The sequence below is a fragment of the Haliaeetus albicilla genome, chromosome 19, assembly GCF_947461875.1.
Source record: "Haliaeetus albicilla chromosome 19, bHalAlb1.1, whole genome shotgun sequence".
In the NCBI taxonomy this organism is placed as follows: domain Eukaryota; kingdom Metazoa; phylum Chordata; class Aves; order Accipitriformes; family Accipitridae; genus Haliaeetus; species Haliaeetus albicilla.
This window is the reverse complement of record NC_091501.1, coordinates 13,094,422-13,117,003: the sequence shown is the minus strand read 5'-3', so window position 1 is coordinate 13,117,003 and position 22,582 is coordinate 13,094,422. Positions and strand designations below refer to the sequence as shown.

The window sequence follows — 22,582 nt, the reverse complement described above, 5'->3', positions numbered from 1 at the left end:
CTGGAGGCAGGTCTGCATAAGAATGGGGTAGGAGGAGACTGAGAGGGGCTGCTCAGTCATCTGGCCAGATGTGTATATTATCAGCATGCGTGTCTGTGCATCACTGAGCTATGTTGATGTTCCTATTGCTTCACTAGTAACTCTGTGCTAGGCTATAACTGCAAAGTAAATGGCAATGAGCAAACAAGGGAGTACAAGAGACTATGACCCTGAATTAATTAGAGCACACCTGTTACTCCTGGCAACATCACCGAAGTTATACAGGAGAATATGTAGCTCCGTGCCTCATTCACCAACTGCAGCTCTAGCCCGCATCTCTTCAGACATCTGTTTTGTGGACATCTTGTTCCTCATCTCCCCTTCTTTCATGTTCCTGAGACTTCAGTCAGAGCAGGGAATTATGCTCAGAGCTTGATGTGAATGCTGTCAGATCATTTGCTACAGCTGCAGCCAGCCACAAAAGGACCTAAAAATCAGGGATTACCTCTTGTTCATTTGTTTTCTAAATCTGTCTTTTTAATCTCTATTTCTATAACACTGATGATCTCATTTTCCCTGTTGAAAATATCATCTACTCTTGTAATTAGGAGATTGCTGGTTCTGATACAGCATCTAATTTCTCAGTATTATGAGGTCTGAAGTAAGCTACATGAAGAGATGTCTTAAGTAGTTTGATGAAATGGTGGGTGACCTTAATTAAGTGTTAATTTAATAATCATCTAAACAAAATGTTGTAGATTGCAACAGTCTGGAATAATCTGCTTTCATAACTACAAGGTTCACATATCTGTGATCTGAACCTCAACCTGACAGCATCTCCCACACCATTGTAACCCTATGCCTCCCTAACGGACACTCACGCTAGCCGTTCTCTCTGCTAATCTGCACGCAGTTGATCTCTGTCCAAGGAATAGCTCACTTGGTACTCCTTGTCATTTTCCTACCTGATGGTCTGTAGCAGAATCCCATGTGGCTGTCAACTGCTTTTGCCCTTTTGTTTGCACCTAAGGACACCCTGTGCTTGTTCCTGTTGTGCCCCCTCAGCCTTTGCCCTGAGTCTCCTTGCTGAGCAGGGGGCATGTGTTCTCTGACCCCTCCTGGAGCTCTAATTACCCTATAGCTGGCAATGATGGGGTTTTTTTCATGGTACAAGGTATAGGAGCTTTTTGGACCATTGGAAATGTCAGACCTCGGGGACTCCCTAGAGAAAGACGTGGGAGATCCCCACTGCTGGGTTGGCATGACCACAGCCGCAGAGGTACAGTGTATCTCCCCTCTGAATGTGCTGCTCTGGTGATATGAAAGAGGAGGAGCACACCCAACTACCTCATCCTGATTCAGTCATTCACATGGATGTTTTGCCTGAGAACAGCTAGTTAGAAATGACCCTGTTACACCACCTTTCTCTCTCATGATCATCTGTACTGATTCTGGTCAGTGATACAAGTAATGGGACTATCAAGAAACAGGGAGATATGGGTTCATATGTGTGGTCATTCTTCAGAAGCTGTTGAATCCATGCTTACTGCAGTAGAGTAACAGGTACTTCCATGATACTAAGACTAACGTTGAAGGAGGCAGGACTGATAACATAAATGGTGGTGAAAGGAGACGTTATAGTGATATTAGCACTGAACCTGGTAATTTCATAATAAGGGACAATCATAGAGGTAATTGTAGGAGTGGTAAAATATCTGGGGAAATCTGGACTTGGAGTTAGCTTCCACGTATTGATGGTCATGATGTTAATCTGTAGTGGAACCACAGCACCATCCGTGTTGCTAAAGACGTTTGCCTTCTGTCCTAACATAGCATTACCAAACCAGAAGGAACTTGTGAATTGAACCCTAAAACATCTAAAAAGACCCAGTTCATACCCGGTGCTCTTGTTCTCCCATCCAGTGCTTGCTTTTATTTTACGCAATTAGTCTTGCCACTTGGATACCTTTTTCCTCATTTTTTAAGATATAACTATCCTCTTCAGTTTAAAATTGCTGCTGTGTTTGATATAATCTTAGTCACCCTTCAATTAGTCTCTTGTATGCTCTCCATCTCGTACCATTGCCTCCCATTAATCTCTTGTGCAGAGTTGTCATATCCTCCTCTTTCCATATTTTTCACTCTGCATCAGTTTCTGTATACCCCTTGGTTGACTAGACTTTTCTTTGCTCAGAGCGTAGAAGCAGAGAGATGCTGTGCAAGAAGTGCATACTGACACTGAGCTGAGAACCGCAGCAAAGTAGCTGCTCATTTTTGTGCCTTGACGTCCTCTGCTACCTCTTGTGACTGCTAATTCAACACCTCAGTTGGTGCTGTGTAAGGCACTTGGTTCTCTAGAGCCCGTGTACCTGAGGGCATGCGAAGCAAATGTCTCTGCATGCAGAAGCACTGGATGAGGAGCATTTGAAGGCTGGTCTGCCTGGCTGAACAGGCAGGATCTGGCTTGTCAGTAAGAGCAAACCTGTTCAACACCTCTCCATGTGTCCTTGGGAGCACATCAACATTTGTACCAGAGTCCCAGAGTGCTTCCGCTCTACCTTAAATATCACTTTATGCACAGATAACAGGTCATCTGTCATTACAGTGTATGGCCTACATGGCACATTCATAACCTATTTTAGCTCTGATGGCAGTAGCCTTCTTTTCATGTGCTCCTGCCCTTCTCTGCTATTTTTTTGGCAGATTGATGGATTTACCCTGAAATGATGAGTCTGATTTCCCCCTCCTCTCACATTTTCTGCCATAAAAAGTGACAGTTATTGCTGTCAAATCCAAATTGCAGTGTTTATGGTCAGTCTATAGTTGTTTTGCATAAACGAATGTGACTGCAAGATGTGAGGCAGCAGGGAATCACACCCTTCCTCCATAGCACTTATTTTCTCCTTATTATTTTACTTCTTTAAAGCCTCCTGTGTCTACATGTGCTAGGCAGGGCTATATAAATAAAAAAAATTATAAGCAGCCTACAAACACAATCTTTATTTAAGCAGAACTCTTTCTAAGCACAGTGTGAGGTTTGCAAGAGGAAGTCAGGATCCGGCCCACCATGAATAAGTATGCTGCAATTACACAGACATGGCCTGTGCTGAGATAACTAATGCTGTTCCTCTCTGTTTGTAGTTCAGAGATGCCGGTCAAGGAGGCTTGTGTAACCAAGCTATCATGCTGATCACAGACGGAGCAGTGGAGGATTATGAAGCTGTGTTTGAAAAATACAACTGGCCAGATCGGAAGGTTTGTCTGGGAAGTGATAAATAGAAAGGGTGAGGAAAGGTGCTATCCTGCTATGGTGGGAATAGAAGAGCGTGAGCCGGGATCTCGGGCAGAGCTGAGCATTCACGTCCTCCAAAATGCGTGCATCCAGCTGTAAACACAAGACAAAGCAGCCAGCCAGGAACCTGCTGTGGTGATTTTAGAGGATCGCAGATGGATGTCTGTAGGTCAATGAATTTTATTTTTTTTCCATATGCTTTGTTTTCTAAAGGTGTGGGCGATCAAAACATTCTTCTGATAAAATGATACAGACTGAGCCGAGTATTTTAAAATAAAAATTAAAAAAAAAAAAAAAAAAAACCCCACAACTTTTGTAAAGAATTTTAATCCCATCCAGGACTGTTTATATTGGTCCTGTTTGGGAAAGGTTTGGCTATAACCAGTTCTTACGGTGGGCAGGGGAATGGCCCAGACAACCTCTCTAGGTGCCTTCCAGCCCTGTTTACTTTGGGGGCTGTGATTACAGGCTTGTACTAGCAGAGCAGACTGTGAAAGTGGAATAGACCATGGCTCATCCTAAACCCTCCTGATTTATTTGTTTACCTCATCCCAGCTAGCAGCAATGCACAAAGGGAGCGAAGCAGCCTACTGAGAGACCAGAGCATGGGGCTGTTAAAGCAGTTTATTTCAGGATTGACTCTTTTGTTATTGGTCAAACACAAGAGAAATGGTGAAGCTTTCTCTAAATGATTCATGCGGCCAGCTGTTCCCCTGGGTAAAGGATTCCTGTGAGCTATAAACCTCTCCGCATGTGGTTGCTGAGTGCCTGGCAGACCTGCTATCATAAAATCAAACAGAATTTGCACTTCTGCCTTGTTATTCACATGATCCCGGGTGCTACTTGGCTTTCTGGGCTTATTGTAATTGGAAATTAAGTTCCAGTCCACAAATGCAAAACCAATGGAGCAAGATGCTCCTGTCTCTGTGTGAAGGCAGAGCTATTGCCACAAATAGGCATTCACACCAGTGTACAACAGGATGCCAAACCTCGGCCATTTGAATTTGGTAGCATATTACAGCCTAATTCTTCTATCTTTGCATTCTTGATCCCAGGTCCGGGTTTTCACTTACCTCATTGGACGGGAGGTCACTTTTGCCCCCAATGTGAAATGGATCGCCTGCAACAACAAAGGTGCTGTATGGGAATGATTCCCCAGCCCCCATCACACATGTCACGTGGACTGCAGCCATGGGGCCCTGGACCTCTTTAAGGCTTACCTACTGCAGCTGGGGCCCATGAGCCCTTGGTTGGAAAACAGCCTAAGGAAAAAGCAGACCCTGCTAGTCCATGAAGTGTTCCTGTGTCCAACTAACACAACTCCATCGTGCTGAGCCACCACATTTTCCTGTCACGGTGCCAAGGGACACTATGACCGAGATTCATGCTGGCTGTAGTCCACCTAAGTCCCTGTGCTTATTGTGTCCCAGTTGCTGGCTTTTGACAATCTGTCTAAAACTCTGTCAGAAAGCCTGACATCTTTGGGCTGAGATGTAAAACGAACATCTCTTCTTTAAAGATTTTACAGCATTTTTCACAAGGTCTGCAGGTTAACCCCTATATCCCGTCCAAATTCTTTGTGTGCCAGTGGTTTCAGTGAGGTACCAGGATAGCTTGTTAATCCCACCCCAAAACCAATATTCTGTCTAGCTGGCATGAAATGGCATGAATGGGAAAATCCATTCAGAATAGGTGAGCCACCTCTATGCATTTGGGGCCAGTTAAAAAGTCCAGTTAGTCCTATCAGAGTCTGCAAGGGTAAAGGAAGAAAAGAAAAAAACAAAAGTCTTCCCTGCTTGGGCATGACCTGGCCTCAGTGTGCCTGGAGACGGTCAGCAGTGCTTGCTACATCAGTATCCTGCTTAAACAGGGAAAGGAAGGGAAAACTGAAGCTGGGGGCTGACTAGCTAGGTATGTAGACTCTTTTCCTAGCTGAGCAGTGGTTCCAGCAGACTATGAAATGCATGGGTGTGTTTGCTACCAAAAATAATTGACAGAGAAGAGTTGCTGGCCTGCAGAATGTCTGTGAGCTGGGGACATTCAAGGCTTAAATGTTCATCTATTAGCAATATGAACCACACACAGCATTTCTAGTTTTTGTTAGACGAAACAAAAACCTGGATTTCAGATTGCATATTCAGCCATAAGATTAGTGACAGGGAATTCACGGTGCTGTTGGTTCACCATAAAATGTGAGAATGGATTCTCCTGAATAACCAAACAGAGAACAAAAATATGCTCTTTGCACTTGAATTCTCACTTACCAGACTTGAGCTCTGCAGAAGGCTCACTGATTTTGGTGGTTCTGTTTCAACACATTGTATAGCTCTTCTAGTCCTTGTTTTCAAGCACACTAAATCTGTTTCCACATCACAAAGTTTCTCAGATCATGAGCCCTTTCACATGGCAGTGTTTTCCAAGTGATAACAAAAGTTTTCCATCTATCTGACATACTCTGTCCTATATCAAGTACAACAAATCAGTTCCATGTGGTGAGAAGCAGGACAAGAGTCTTTATGATATTACACTGTGTTAGCATTCCTAACCAGTTAAGCAGCTGGTTTTGAGGAACTTTTGATAATTTGAAAACATTCTTCCCCTGTACTCCTTGTTGTAGTATTAGACTTATGAGTCCATCTGCAGGAACAAAGCTCTGCAAATAGGCAACTTGCACTTTTACATGCTGCTTCCAATGGATAGATGGACGTAGTTACCATCCTTGGATGTAAAGCTAGGCAGACAGAAGAGTAGAGTGCTGGAAAAAATCTGAAAAAGAAGTTGGGAGTTTGGGCTTCATATAAAATTGGGCAGGGTAAGTGGGTAGCCTGGTGGAATGCTTTGTTTGCATATGTTTGGCCTTCAGGACCAAAGGCAGCCTGACTAGTGGACAGTTTTGCCCAAGAACCAAAGCAACATTTTATATTTGCTTGGTATGATTCTGGTTATATCAAGACTCTGGTCTTGAGCATTGGTCCAGTATTTTGAGAAGAGAGCCCGTGCTTTGAAACTCCAGATGTCCACAGAAACTAGTGGATACAAGGCACATCAAGGCTCTTTCGGTAAAGAGCAGATAAACTGTCTGGGTAGATACAGTCTTTAACATCTAGTTTTCTAGCTTTGCATGGACACTCATTTAAAAATATGGAAGTCACATTAGCAGTGTGACTCACCCCTCTGTCTCTCCATGAAGGCTACTACACTCAGATCTCCACACTAGCGGATGTCCAGGAGAACGTGATGGAGTACCTGCATGTGCTCAGCCGTCCCATGGTCATCAACCACGACCATGACATTATTTGGACTGAAGCCTACATGGACAGTGCGGTAAGGACCTACAGCACAAGTCTTTAGTCAGGAAACAGTAGGCCTATGGGCCAAACTGGCAAAGGTGTCAGACACCTAGCTAGTATGTTAGGCATACAACTTGTCCCAGCTTCCCATCTAAATATCTTATGTGTATCAGAATTTAAATAAAGTCCTGAAATTTATGTAAAACCAGGAGTTGGGTGATTGATAGAAATTATTGGTCTCTGGCTCTGCTGAGACACACAATATTTCTTTTCTGTTCACTCCTGGAGTTGAGATGTGTATGCAGACTCAGGTCTGAATCTGCAGTGAACCAGGAGCCCAGCACTAATCACACAGGCATAGCATGACTTAAGCAGTGCTTCTGTGAAAGCAGGTTACCTTCTAAAGGATTATTCACAGGAAAGATTATTTACAGCTCAGGATACAGGTCACAGAGATTTATTTCCTCCAGCCCAGTAGCTAACTGCATACTGCTTGCCACTCAAAGATACAGATCTCAGTTTGGGAAGCAGGCTCACTCTTTCAGTCCTTGAGCTAGCAAGACCTAATGTCACCACAGACCTGTGCTCAGCCCTGTGGGTAAAGGACACATGGCAAAGGACCAGGCAGTCAGCACTCCCAGTGCCCCTTGCTTTGTCACAGGCCTGCCCTACAGGAAGATATTTGGATCATGAGCAGGCGCTATTACGGTGTTGTGTTGCCAAGGCAGCTTTGAAATTCAGAGGAGTAGACCACCACAGAAGGAACCTTCCCCTGCACTTCCCCAAATAGAAGACATTCCCCAATGTTCGTCTCCATCCCTTTTTACACTGCCAAAAGAGAAAGTTACAGTTCTTTTGGGGCTCATTGTGCTTTCAGGGAGATAAAGTTTTTTTCCTACACTGGACTCTGCACCCCAGAGAATTGTCTGCATAACTGTGACAGCTAGAGCTGACCAGAAGCCAGATTTCCCTCTACCAGAAACAAACCTGACGTCTCAGGACTATTTATACTATGTGAGGGGAAAAGTTTTCTAGAAATATTAAGAATGTTTCCATAGACAATTCCACTGTGGGACTGAAGTTATTGGCTCCAGTCTGGCCAGCAGCAGATTTAGGGTGTCTGCCACAGCCCTGGGGAGAACCCACAGTTTTCAGGTTCAAGATCCACAGTGAGAAACCTGAACTCTCTGAGTTGGAGTAAAAGTAGGGGTACTGAGCTTAGCTTTGTAGCAGGAAATGTGGCAGTCCAGGTCACACACGGTGGTGCTCGGTGTTGTGCTCAGAGTCAAGACCACCTGAGAAAGAAATACCCCAAGAAATATCTCCAAGACAGCCCCGCTTGCACCATCATGGTGCATAGATGTTATACTCAGGAGACTCTTGTGGGAAGGGACTGTCCCCCACCTCTGTGCTCTGGCTGACCCTTGAGGCTGCAGCTGTGGCACGCTAGCTCTGTGCAGGTGACATGAGGATGTCTTCTGCTGCAGGAGCTGTGCCAAGTGAGAGCTGGGGACGTGGTACTTGAGTGCGCTAAGCAAAACCTCCAGAAATGCTACTCACTACCAAGCAAGTTTATGCTATTAGCAGGCATGCCACCCCTGGCACTGGTGTATGGTGTCACACTTCCCAAGGCAGCTGCAGGGATTTGTTTGCTGCACTTGTTTTGCTGTATCTCTTTTCTTGCCTCTTGGCTTGGCTTGGCTTGCCATTCCCTTCCTCCACCCCAACCTCTCCCATCTTTGATTCATTCCTCCATTCGTGTATTCATTCATCTGTTCATCCATGTCTCTCACTAGCTGCCACAGTCTGAGGAGGTAACTGCACCCCTGTGTTTTGTGAGTGTGCTGTTTCCCTTGTGCCAGTTGGTGTGTCAGTGCCAGTGCTCACAGCCACAGCTGGCCTGTACATCTGGAGCGGGGAGGGGGCTGGGGCGGCAGGACTGAAGGAGCCCTCTTACACTGGCAAGAAGAGGAGAGGAAATGCTGGATGTACTGGGAAGCTGTGTTGTGCTGTTGGTTCAGAGTAGGTAGGGGTGTCTGTTGTGCAGTAGCTTAGTTCACCAGACCTCTTTTTCCGTATGTCAGGTAAGCGTCAGAGAACTTTACTTGCTGTGTATTAGTGCAAGTGTTGCTGTGAATGGGAAGTTTCCACAAAGAATCATCCAGACCAGTAACTCAAGATACCAGGCTCAAATCTCCACCAAGTGACTGTATAGATTATTGACTGGGTCTTTTATGGCTCCCAGCATACATAGTAATGGATACAGGAGGTCATTTCTTGCCTTGCTACTTGACCAAATGAGAGATGGAAGGGGGATGCTACTGGCATCAAGGGATTATGTCCTTTTGATAGCTAGGTGTGTTTGGGAGACTCCTTTGCATGTGTCTTGCCTGTTTTACCTCCTTTCATGTATGTGTTTAGAGCACCTATCTTCTGCAGAACTGGGAGCATCTGTTACCCCATTACATGTGCATGTCCTGTATCCCCTGTAGAGATAGCTTGCTATGTTGTATCTGTTTGGATCATTATTTTGTCTCTGTTTTTTCTAAGCTTAAATGCTTGAGTAACAAGTATATATAAGCAGGCTCTGTGTGTAGTTGTGCCTTTTAAATATTTGCCTGTGGTGTTTCGCATTCGTGGTATTCATGTGTTTGCAATGTAGATGACATCTTGTTTGTGATTTCGTTCATATTTGTGTTGCTTTTCTCTATTCTGTGCTCCTTGTGTTGGTGGTTTTTACACTTGTTGCATAAGTGCTTATGTCTACACTCCCAATGCGTGGTGGGTATAAATAGTGCCACCACTTCTGCAGGTTCCTGTCTCTTCATTAAAACAGCTCTTTAATTTCTCCTGCTTCAACACATTTCACTGGCTTTCATCCCATCCTTATCACCCCACATGAGCAAGCATCCATCCCACAATCCTCTTGGATATAGAGTATTGAAAAGTGCTGCCATCTCTTTTTAGAGGGGTGTGGGAGACAAGGAGGTGGGTAATTGTAATCAACACCTGGGGTCCTTGGGAATTCCAGTGCCTTTCACTCAGATTATCTGCAGTATTGCATTTGCTAACACGTGGCTTGTTGTTCTGTGGCAGCTCTTTGCATCTCAGGCTCAAAGTCTGTTGCTCATGACAACAGTGGCTATGCCAGTCTTCAGCAAAAAGAACGAGACGGTGAGTGCAATGTGGGCTTTGCTCTCCTTCCAACCAGCAGAGGTGAAAGGATGCAGCGGACCTTTGCAGGGTTTTAAAGCCAATGGTCTCTGAAAGAAGAGCTGGCCGTTATTGACTGCGGTAGACCCCTGGCAGGATGTGCGGCTGATAATTTATCTGACAAAACGACAGTCTGTCATTTCCTCTGAATGCTATTTCTTAAAAATACTCCTTAAATATGACACTTCTCCCTGTTTTATCCCTTCCATTTTCAAACCTAGCCTAATTCACAGACCCATAAAGCTTCAAGCTGGAAGAGATCATTACCTTGTCTAGTCTGTCCATTTTATTGCAGACCTTTACATTTCATACAGACGGTCCTTCATGAGCCCAATAACCTGTGTTTGGCAAAAGTGTCATTGAAGAAAGGCATCCCGCCCTGAGCTCTCCATTGTGGTTTCTCACTCTCCATTAAAAACTGGTGTCTAAAATCCACTTCCAATTTGTCTGACCTCACCTTCCTGTCATAATGGCTTTCTCTGCTAGATTGAAAAGCCTGTACCCTTTGCTATCTTCTCCTGGGAAGCATCTTCTGCACTGCAATAATGTCAAACCTGTCTATCTTTTGATAAGATAAAAAGGTTGGACAATTTAAGTGTCTTTGATAAGGGCATTTCTTCTGGGTTTTGAAACCATTTAGACGCTCTTTTCTGTACCATTTCTAGTTTCTCAGCATCTAAAATGGTAGGTGGTACCTTACCACTGCTGTACAAGGGATAAACTCTTCATCCAGGTCCTACAAACAATTGCCTGCCTTCTCCACCTGAGGCTGGCCTTAACCTGTATTAGCACAGCACTGCAGTGGGAGCCTTCATCATGGTCCCCAGATGCTTACTAAACAACCAGTTCCCCATTTTGAGGGGATTTCCTGCATTTCTTTTTCATAGGTTAACAAACAACTTTGTATTTGTTGTTTGGTTTAGTTGGCCCAAGTTATCAACTGATCCATGCTGTTCTGCATGATTGCCTTGCCCTTGCTATTATTTACACATACTGAATGCAGGGGTTTGCCCTCAAAACTTGTTGTCATGATTTTATGTTACTTCTGAATCATAGTCCGATATGCTGACTAGTGTTGGGTAGAAAACCTCCTCTCCATAAACACTGGAGCAACTCCTTGAGACTTTTTGAGGTATGTTAGTTGGTTTTGAATTGATATATTCATACAAGCCTAGAGAGAACATGTGAGAGACTAGTGGGAAGGCAGTAATGTGTATTCAGGTAAAGAGCTACCAAAATTTTGCTTCTGAAAATGAATTCTCCTTTGTTTTTAAGCGATCTCATGGCATTCTCCTGGGTGTGGTGGGCTCTGATGTACCGCTGAGGGAGCTGTTAAAACTTGCTCCACGGTATAAGGTAAGACTGAGATAATGCAATTTGTTATTTTGCACAGCAAAGTCACTAGTCATTCTTCCATGGGCATGACTGAAAAATCATTCCTCTGTCTGTAGGAAGAACTATGAGTGTAAAGCAAGACATGTTGGATGTGGTGATATGTGGTTTCTATACAGCATGTGGGAAATCATTCACTACTGGAAGCTCTTAGGCTGCTTCAGAAACAGAAGGACTAGATGATCCAGTAGATTGGCAACAGGTCATGGAGCCTTTGCTTCTTGATGGTCACCAATCTAGGTCTCTTGGAGATGATATGATCTGACAGCCTATCTCAGAAGAATTAAAGTTCTACATCCAGTTCCCAGTGGACAAAAGCTGCCATCCCAGTTGGCAAAAAATAAACCACTTTCATTGTCAGTATTCTTAGCAGAAAAACTGAGGACTGAATGGACTACAGAGAGCCAGCTTTTCTGTCATGCCTAGAGGTTCTTGTCTCCAGATCAGCATGAAGATTTCTTGGCAGGACAGTGTATGGGAAGTTGGCTCTCACTCAGTTGTGTTGTACCTAGATAGAGTATTTGCTGTCCAGAATTGTTAGTCCAACCACTTTCCATTAGCTCTATGTTCAATATATCTAAAAAAAATATGTTCATCCACAGGAACCGCCACCACCACCTCCGCCCCGAGATGCACCGTTTAGTTTGGTTTCTGCTGTAAATTCTGTGCAGTGACCTTTTGTTCAATCAGGCTGCACACCAGGAGACAACAAGCACATCTGAGGATCATGCTGAAATCAGGCAATTTGAGCCATCATTTCAAGTTTTCAGTTTCTCTTAAATAACTATCAGGCAACTACTACCAGTTAGGCAGTTGTCCAAAATCTGATTGCTGAAGACTCACAGGACTGAAAGTGCTGTCAGAAGCTATGAATTTGTGCAGCGCTTCCAGACATGGATGCAGGGCAGACCATTCACATGCAGCTGTAGGAAATGATCCTTCTGGCAACCCAGGAACTATGAGAGGCAGGGTGCATGCACTCAGCATGAAAAAGCTAGCTGGTTTGGATCTGGGGGAACCTCCTCTAGGAGCTTCAATTTTTATACACATTTATTTTCTCTATAAGACTAATACCTTTTCCTCTTCCTCCCTCCACATTGCTCAAAGGCCATGTGATCACAATAATCTTTCTTCTGGGCCAAGGAGAGACACTGTTCTTTCCTCCAAGCAGTGCCAGGAAAGGAGGGAAAATTATTTGAAGGATTTCTTTATATCAGAGGCAGGACACGACTTCTCAGAAGCTCTTCCAACTCCAAACCAGTTTGGAAACCTAGGATCCTCAACTTGAATCCCCTGGCATATGAGTTACAAAGGACCAGTTCCAGAGTTACAGCCCTTGAGAGCTCATACATTCATGATTGTGCTTCCTGGGCTAGGAAATTTCAGCTTTAATAGGCCAACAAGGAAGTTTGCTGTAGTCCTGATCCAATGTCTTGGTTTCATTCTTGCCACACTGAGCTGAGCTGAGCTCAGTGTGCTTTGCAAGAAACTGTTTCGCTTAGAGAGAGTCTAAAGTTTGATCTGGTGATATGTGTGAAACACAGAATTAATTCCCTTCAAAAAGTCACAGACTGATTGTAAATGACTTATCTCCCCACTTCCCTAGTGTTATCCCTCCAGGATTGTCTCTACAGGAATATAAATTTGCAGCATCTTTTTGAAGATAGAAACCTTGGCCATTCTTGTTTTCCTCAAGACACCTCTTGTTTCGGCAAGCATGGGCTATCAGCAGGTTTTTAGCAACTCCGTGTTTAGCTGGAATTTGTGTTATATATGGGCTTGATCTGAGTAGTTGCTCTCTCAGAAATCTCTTGCAGATCAGGCCAGCCACTGTCTGCCCTTGTTAGATTATGCTGTTCCTTAAAAAGCATTTTAAGACTACAGGCTTCTACAATTGGCCTAGGCTAGGTCTGGTCTTGCCAGCACCAAAACATAATGCAGAGCTCCTCTGAAGATTGACCCGTTTCCAGGGAAGCCATCTGTGAGATTCATACTCGCTTGTTCATTCACTGCTGTGCATGTGTAGTGATGGGCATACAGACCTGTCACTGCTGTTTCTGTACTGTTTCCGACATTCCCCATCGTTGCCCATTTTATGTGCAGCATTGCTGTGCCTGCTGTGGACAGCTTATTCTGCCTCTGGGTGGTAATTGTCCATGAGGACAATCAGACTCTAGGAGGGCATCTTTTTCTGAATGTGTACACAAATCAACTACCTGCCCATCCTTTTGTGCATCCAAGCACAGTCAGCCTGCTCAGAGTGGCCAGAGATCCAGAGATAAATGCTTTGGGATGGACCCTATTTTCTTCTGGTCAATACCTTTAAAAGGAGAATATTTCTCAATATTGGTGGTGCCAGGGTATCAGTGCACCCATTACACAGCAGTGTTTCTAGCTAAAGCACTAATTATTCTAATGCCTTTTTCTCCAGCTGGGTGTCCACGGATACGCCTTTCTGAACACCAACAACGGCTACATCCTTTCACACCCAGACCTCCGTCCTTTGGTATGTATAGCTCTGAATTTGAGAACCTTTGTTTACTTGGAAACAGTGGCTTTCAGGGATGCTCCTGATTTCATATATTTTATTGAGCTGTGAAGGCTACCAGGCACTGATATATAGGCACCTAGGAGCATGAGAGCTAGAGAAATCAATTCCACATACATAGATGTATATATGCACACACACGTGTATGAAGTGTAAGGCACGCTGCTTGTCTGTTCTCCGTAAGAGTGCATGTGAGGGCTCTATATGTGTGCACTTGCTATATTGTGGGTGCAGGTCTATTTGCGTCCATGCAAGGTTTCACTGCCAGGCTGAAGAAACAATTCCGCTCGCTCAGGCATATCTCCTACAAGAAGATTCAGCATGAGTAGGACCACAGTAATAGCTACCCAGCACCTGTAGCGTTGGAAGTCTTGGGAATCTGAGGCTAGCAGGGTCCAGTACCACAAATCTTAGCAACACGGTAAGTCAGAGACAATTTAGAGACCAGTAGGCTGCAAAAACTGTCAGGAACTTGAGGGAGTGGACACAAGGACAATGTTTCTCCCTCACAGTGCTACCTGGAGCTCCAGCCTGCACATCTGTCTGAAGACACACAGCTGGCCTCGTTACTCAGATACCCAGGCATGCAATGATTTTACACTTCATACACTTGTCTGTCGACACAAATCCACCTGCACACAGCTAAAACCGTTAGTGTGGATCCTGGCAAGGGAAAATGCCACCACAGGGCTTCACAGCAGCTGTCTTCAAAAAGGCAGCTTTGCACAGGGAGACCACAGGCACAGGTAGTTACTTCAGTATGTGAAGAGAAGGGACACATCCTAGGTAAGGGCACTGCTTTATCCTCTACCTGAAACTGGCCTCTCTTAATCTGCTTCACACCTTGTCCTTCAGCTGGAAGATTACAGGGAAATAGCTCTCCTGCATCAGTTAGCCCTAGGTGAAAAGCCTACCTTTCTGTCAGTGGAGTCAAAGCCAAATTCCCATCAGAAAAGATCTGCTGGTATTATAGTGTTAATGGATTCCACTCTTAGCTGGGGGAAAAAACTGATTTTTCTGGAGGCAAATGTATTGTACTGATCTATTTAGAAGAACACTTTCACAAAGGAGGTCGTAGCCTTTACCTGCAAGTTTACCTGTGTTCCTGCCTGTCCCTTGCTCCTGGATCAGCCTCTCCCACTTGAACTCTCCTAGCTCCGCACTGCCCACGTGAAGAAATACGTGGCACAGGACCAGGAAGGCACTTGCACCCAAACGGTGCCTTCCTAGTCAGAGAATAAATTAGATACCCCTATTTTTCAAATTACATATCAACTCTTAAAGGGTTAGTTTAGGAAGTTATCTAGCCATTTACTTGGGGTTTGTTTTGTTCTGGTTTTCTTTTAATGAATGCCAGTATAAAGAAGGAAAGAAACTGAAGCCTAAGCCAAACTACAACAGCGTAGATCTCTCAGAAGTGGAATGGGAAGACCAGGATGAAATTGTGAGTATCAGAAAGTGAATTTAGCATTTTTTGTAGCTCCTTCTTTCTATTGCTTTGTGTGCCTGTATGGAAGGGGCGGGGGAGCAACAGGCAGCAGGCACTCCTGTTTTTTCTGTGTCTGACTGGCCCTAAGAGAGGCTGGTAGTCTACAAGAGGTCAAGGGTGATGCTCCCCTAGAAAGTGCTTGTCTTCCTTCCCAGTGTGAGTGTTCTTCCTCATGGAACAGGGGGGGCAAGCTCTGGCAGGAGGAAGGAAGCACTTTAGAGGGTGCTCCGGGGAGCCAGTCTGTGTGTACACGGCCCAAATGCTGCCTTAATACAAAGGCAAGATAGCTTAGGAGTATGGCAGTGTCCCATGATGTTATCCATATATGTAGTATGTGAGATACAGCTGAAGCCACTCAACTAACGAGATCTGCAACAAGGAAGAAAGTACATTCAAAAAGACACTAGAGCTTCCAGTCACTATGAATAACAGACAAAGAGGATAAGGGACTCAGACACTTAGGAAAACCAAATTTCCAGAAACCACCTTGTTGCACAGGTGTGGAGGCACTGAAAACAATAGCTGACCAGAGGGAAAAGATTAGAAAATACCTTTTCTACTGTCTTTCGAGCAAAATTATTAAAAAGTGATAAACAAGAAACAGCACGCACCTTAACAGCTGCACGTTGCCGCATTGCACAACTAGGAACCCAGATATAATGAGAAGGTAGAGAGATTCATCTGTGGCTGGTTTTCTTTTACTTGGAAGAATTAGGAGAGAATAGATACTTAAGTTACTAAGGTAAGAACTGAATTTGGAGTAAGGTAGAATTAGCTGTGGGACACATGCTTCTGGATTACGGGGGAGACTGCTGACATAAATGGATCTGATGCTATAGATATCCACTTAAACAGGTAGGACAAACGAACTGCCCAGCAAGAGGATCAAAGTAGCTACTGCTGCTAGTGCAGGCCAAATACAAAGGGCCAGACCAAAGGAACTTTAGAAGTGGAAGAGTGGCAAATTGAGAAAGGAAGTACAGCAGAACTGGGTGTGAAACATGGAAAGCAAAACAAAAATAAGAGGCTTTACATGCAGTGGAACCACCAAGATACAGGTTGCCAATGGCTTTGTGTGGGTTTGCTGATATCTTCTAGGACCTCTGCTCCCATCATAGTTTTCTCTCTCACTGGAGCCACTTTTAGAGCTGTTCCTCTTTACCCAGTTTGCTATTTTATGGAAAAAAAAATCCAGGAAATGAGAGGACTTTGCTTTACTGTCATATTTATTTGGCTTGCAGGTTCCTATCTGGCCAAATAACATTGATACCTGAAAGCAAATATGATGCAAATTGTAAGGTTTCTGTCCATAGGCAATCAGAGTAAAATTATCCAGTGGAAAAAAAGGTCAAAAGAGGCATGAAAAACAAAGTCACTTTGTGTGACTTCCAGAAGAAAGAAAGGTTGCAGTCACTGAGGGTACAGAGACATTCAGTGATGCAAGCGATATCTGCAGTGTGACTTCAGCAAGTCTAGAGACTCTCAAGATACACCCACTGCAGCAGAAAGCTGCCAACATTTCAACACTCAGATTTGCAGCTATGGTATTAGATCAATGACAGACTTAACATCAGTTGCAGTATAATCTCAGCAACACTGATAAGCAGCAAATTCAGACTGGAAAAATATGCCCAAGTGCTAATGATGTGTAATACAGCCAGCTGCTAAAAAGAAATCTAGGGGAAGGAAGATGGCACTGTCTGGAAAATACCAATTGATGCACAATAGTGCTATCTGCAGCTGGGCAGCAAGGAAGTTTGGGGTTACTTGTAAAGCAACACAGGGATATTCTCAGTGCAAGGGTGTTGTGGTTTAACCCCAGCTGGCAACTAAGCCCCACACAGCCACTCGCTCACTCCCCCCTGGTGGGATGGGGGAGAGAATCAGAAGAGTAAAAGTGAGAAAACTCATGGGTTGAGATAAAGACAGTTTAACAGGCAAAGCAAAAGCCGTGCACACAAGCAAAGCAACACAAGAAATTCATTCCCCACTTCCCATGGGCAGGCAGGAGTTCAGCCATCTCCAGGACAGCAGGGCTCCATCACCCCTAATGGTGACTTGGGAGACAAATGCCATCACTCCAAACGTCCCCCCTTCCTTCTTCCCCCAGCTTTCTATGCTGAGCATGATGTCCTGTGGTCTGGAATATCCCTTGGGTCAGCTGAGGTCAGCTGTCCCGGCTGTGTCCCCTCCAACTCCTTGTGCCCCCCCAGCCTCCTCGCTGGTGGGGTGAGAAGCAGAAAAGGCCTTGACTCTGTGTGAGCACTGCTCAGCAGTAATGAAAACATCCCTGTGTTATCAACACTGTTTTCAGCGCAAATCCAAAACATAGCCCCATACTAGCTACTGTGAAGAAAATTAACTCTATCCCAGCCAAAACCAGCACAGAGCAGAAAAGGGAAGTGTCAAGAGATCTTCCCCAGCAGTCTGGGAGCTGTCAGCCAAACAGATTTTCTTCAGCCTTGACAGAACCACTGAAGAAGAAATTAGTCTGCAAAGATGTTGAAGCTGAGTGGCAAAACATCTAGATGTTGTGAGACCCCTCATGTAAACTGTATGTCTGTGTTGGTTTGAAACCACACAAGCAGATAGGGGAAAGGTGTCAGCAGCACCCGTTACCAGTGATGGGAATGGCACAGACTGATTAGCCCTGGAGCAGGAGAGTTTGCTGTTTGGGGTGTCAGGAATGAGTGCTTCAGCATGCACCCGACTGCCCCTTTGTCCGAACTCTGCTACACATTTTTCAAAGTGGAGGCCAGCTGTTGCCATAAGTGTCCTGCCTGAAAAGCATTACGGGGGCTCCCAGACACCAGGACTGTAATTGATTTCTCAATGCAGGAAAAACTACTGAGGAAGAAGCAGCAAGCCAGGATTGTGGCACCAACCTCCAGCCACTGTCACCTGGGGGCTGGGCACAGGGCAAGTAGCCTGCCTGCAGGCTATCTGGAGCTGAGGAGATCCAAGGAGATCTCAGATATCCACTGAATTACTTCTCCGCTGCCTTATGGGGCAACGAGAGACACCCGACATTCAAGAAGATATGGATGAAGCAGCACTATCTGAACTAAACCCAGAACCCACAGAAAATGCTGCAGGCTGTCAGACCAGAACAGAGAGTATGCTGTGGCTCTGGCAGGAGGTCAAACACTCTTAGCCAAAAAGGAGTAATAGTACCAGTCAGTGTTTTGATTTCCAAGACATGGGCCTTGGGAAACACAAGCTTTATATTCTAGGTCTGTAAATAACCCACATGAAGCAGCCATAATAAACAGAACTGTGGCCCTGTAAAGCAAAGGCAGTTGAGACTGGCCAGCATCTGAATGGAGGCCTGTCTCTGGCAGTAAGGAAGCAATTCGTGTGAATGAATAAGTTACTTCCCACCTTTTTTTCTATCCAGGCTGAAGCAATAGGTTGATGTGCTCTGGCAGGCTGGACAAAAAGTCAAAGCCTCTGCACTTGTGGAAAAATTCCCTGGCTCGCTCTTGCAAGAGGCTGGGAGTCACAGTGAAAATTACATTTTGCCTTTGAAACCTGGACTGAATAAAGTGGTCTTTTTGCTGCCTACTCTGCTATCATACAGTCTTGCTTTACTGTGTTAAACAGCTGCTTTGCTGCACCTCAGAAGTGGTGGTGAATACAGCCTATAATTTATAAATCAGTTTAAAACATGTCCAAGAGCTTTGGAATCGGTCTGGGGGAGTTAGTGGGTTTCTCGGGTGTCTCCTCTTCCAGGTTCTTAAAGCACCATGCTAATGACTTTCTGGCTGCCAAACAGTGAAGTCTGAAACTTGGACTGGCAATTTCATAGCTTCCAGATCTTTTCCTTTTGCTAAAAAGACATATCAACAAGCTTTCAGCATAAGCCATTATTATTCTGTGTCACTTATCAGCCTGACTGAATGAGGATCTGACCACTGAGAACAGTTTCTCAATTTAAAAAAAGCAAGAAAGAGCTGTGGGGGGACAAACAAACAGTCACTCTTTTCTGCCAGTCCCTGTTCATTAATGACAAGTGGCTCTATTAGTTCCTGTTCTGCCCTGCCTGGAGACACTAATACTAATCTTGTTCACCTCTGCAGCTGAGAACTGCCATGATCAATGGAGAAACAGGCTACCTCTCTATGGATGTGAAGGTCCCTGTGGATAAAGGGGTAAGAAATTATCCTTCTGTTCAGGTCACACGAGAGAGGGGATGGGAAATGGATGCTGAAGAACCACGAAGGATGTGGTTTTAATACTCAGCATTTCTGAGTGTGAGGATTTTATTGTTTCACCGCATATATAACACATGTGCTAAAGACACAAAATAGAGCATCGTTAGAAATGCTCTTTATACCTACTGACATTCTGCTCTTGCAAAGATATTGGAAATGCCTCACAGCTCCCTACTTTGTCCAGGCAAAACCAAAAAACATGTTGTTCATTGTTTATAGGGCTGTGAAATGAATTGGAAATCTTCACGAGTTTAGAATGGGGAAAGACTATGCTGAGCTGAGCTGACCTAGACAGAAAGAGGTTTGGAGGCTATTTTGCAATTCCCTTTCCCTACCCAAAAACACTCATGAAAACTTTGTCCCTCACTCTGTCAGAATGCCATTTCCTTTATCCAGGTCCAGGATTAAATTTCTATGCAAATATTTACAGACATTTTATGAAAAGTCCTAGTGAAATGGAGACTTTTGAATGTTCCCTACCAGCTCTAATGTAGGGTTATACATCTTCCCTTGGAATCAGTGCAAAATTATCTTGTACATTTACGTTCACTCGTACTTTTTCATTCAGGTTTATTTAACTCTCCTAAAGACTTTGGCTTTCATCATTTCCTGTTAGGAAGTATTCCAGAGTCCTGCAAGTTACACTGCCCAGAAGTCTTCCATATTTCAGGAAAACTTTCCATCTTTTATAAAGAGCATTTTTTTAAGCGATCAAGCTGGCTGAACTGCTGCCATGCTAAGCCACAGTCAGCACCAATTCCAATAAACTGACTGCTCACAGCCACTGCTGAAATGATGCCATTTCCTAATGAAGACACCCCTCCATTTCCTTTGAAAGGTTGTACTTGTGGATCTTGTAACTAAATTCTCTTTCTATATTCTTGGTATTTGCAACTATCAGGTACCTGTCAATTGCTTTGCCCTTCCTCTCTTGGGCATTGCCAACATCTGCATTTGAAATACTTGCACACTTTTCAGTCCAAGCAGTTCAGCAATTATTTTTGTTCCCTTTGTCTCTTGTATCATTTCTGGTACACAAGTACCAGGGCTTCACTGAATTATTTGAGTACTGTTTCCCTGTCGCTCTGTAGAGAGCGTCTATTCTCTGCAATAAGATATTTCTGAACAGGGAGCCCCAAGTCTCCTTTCTGCTGTCCCTTCAATTTTCACCCCTTCCCACAGTTGCGCCGGAACAGCTACCTTGGTGTCCATGTTTCTTAGCTATTTTTTTCAGTTGCCATTTTTCCACATGAATCCCACTCCTTTTTGTCCAGTCTTTCTAATTTTTACGGCTGTTGGGACTTTTTCTCAATATGCAGTGAAATGTTGTTTTATTTTGTCTTACAGATCATTGTACATAAGGGCTCCTAAGACAGAGCCTGTCTGTTCATCTCATTAAATCTTTTTCCCTTGACGCCCTGTTGTTTACTGTTTCTTTTTGTTTACAGTACTGCAGCTGGTTCTCACTCCACATCTTATTTAAGCCCACTTTAACTGATTCTTTAGAATAAAATTTCATGAGAAGCTGTTTCAAGCGCTTTATATAAACCCAGATACATTGCATGTCCTTTATTCCCTTCATCCATTACCTTTGTTATTCTGCCAGAAAAGCAATCAGGGTTTTCAAGCAAGATCTATTCTTTATAGGTCTAGATTGCTTATTTTGCTAGCTTAACCTCTTTCTCTGTCTCTGTGCACCCTCAATAACATTTCCTCTGAGTCATCCAAGGATACCTTTTTAGTTCAATATTTTAGGGACATCTTTCTGCTCCCCTACTCAGGGAAAAAAAAGATAACAAAAAGTAGCCTTGGTGAAAGATATTACCTGTTTTATTCTGCAACTCTGCAAGCGTTATGAAGCATAATAGGAGACTGAAGCTGAGTATGTGACAGTTTTACTATTATCAGAATACACACAGAACGAGGACCAGAAGTGAAACTTAGCAATTCCCACTTGTACTCTGCTAGCTGATGAAGCAGAGCAGCATTGAAACAAAGAAAGTGCTGACAGAGTCTTGAAACAAAGAGAATGAGGCAGTCAGATGGTGGAGAGAAGGGCTGAGTGAAGGGGAAGAAATTATTCTGCCAGCCATGTAAACGTTGATTCCCCAGGTTGATCTCGAGAAGGTATTGAGAGTGGAGTGAGACAGAGAGGGAAAAACAAGGACCAAAGACAAGGGGCAGTTGTTAGACAGATCCAGTGGCAAAAATGCCTTCCCTTGCAGCTAGGGTACAAAAGGGCTGTGATTGTGAAAGCAGAAGAGCACGGACATGGGTACGAGCTGTGGCAAACCACTGACAATGGCATTAGCTAGGACTGGTTGCCTAGTACCGTTACAATACCAAAACTGGAAACACATGTGTTCCCAGACAGCAGGTGCTGGTAGTCAGCAGTCCTATCACTGTGCCAACATGCCCATGTTCCTGTCTTCTCTGTTGCTCTGAGCTACATAGCAAAGTTCTGTCTGATCATCCTCAGCCCCTCTTGGCTCAAGGGTGCCTCTGCTTCTCTTCAGTCCCATGGATAAGTGGTGATACCTCCAGCTGTCTTGGGGAGGGCTGGCCACCCATCCCCAGCCCCTTGTCCAAGCAGAGGTTTGCCTTCCCTCCCACAAGGCGCAAGTGCTGAGTGGCTGTATGTGCAGAAGAGGGGCAGGTCAGGGGAACAAAGGATGAGCAGAACAAGCCCTGCTGAAGGAAAGATTCTCAGAGTAGTGGTGCCCCAGGCCATTTTCTACTGCGTCCTTTCCCCCAGGGCCGGCCTACACCCTCAGGTCTCCTTCTTCCCCATGCCTCCCCGCCTCTGCCATTAGATCAGACTGGCAAGGAAAGGGAGGCTTAATATCTCTCCACAGCCACCAAAACACCACCGTGCCGTGTTCCTTAGGGGTATCAAAGCACTGTTGGAACACCTCGGCTCAGCAAAAGACTCGGACCCTGGTGTTCAGCAGTACAAAATTGCCATGCATGGAGAGAGAGGGGAGGGAAGGGGTTGAGCCGTCTGCCACCTCCTCACCTAACAATAACCCCATCCCCATCAGCCCATCTGCTGTGTGCACAAACTCAGGGCACACTGTGGAGCTGGCACTGGCTCGCCCTTTGTGCTTCGCTCCACTTCCACTGCTGCACAGCTTGAGCAGGTTAGAGCAGGCGCTACTTTCCCTG

General features: G+C 44.6%; 1 protein-coding gene across 2 annotated transcripts in view; it reads left to right on the top strand.

The window, feature by feature from the left end:
• CACNA2D4 (calcium voltage-gated channel auxiliary subunit alpha2delta 4) overlaps positions 1-22,582 on the top strand; it is a 131,200-nt gene that overhangs the window by 27,924 nt on the left and 80,694 nt on the right. For both annotated transcript variants that reach the window (XM_069807707.1, XM_069807706.1), the window contains exons 11-18: positions 3,121-3,234; positions 4,327-4,405; positions 6,462-6,595; positions 9,658-9,735; positions 11,050-11,130; positions 13,598-13,672; positions 15,072-15,158; positions 19,283-19,354. In XM_069807707.1, the coding sequence (XP_069663808.1) occupies positions 3,121-3,234; positions 4,327-4,405; positions 6,462-6,595; positions 9,658-9,735; positions 11,050-11,130; positions 13,598-13,672; positions 15,072-15,158; positions 19,283-19,354 (720 nt within the window). The remainder of the gene's footprint in view (positions 1-3,120; positions 3,235-4,326; positions 4,406-6,461; positions 6,596-9,657; positions 9,736-11,049; positions 11,131-13,597; positions 13,673-15,071; positions 15,159-19,282; positions 19,355-22,582) is intronic.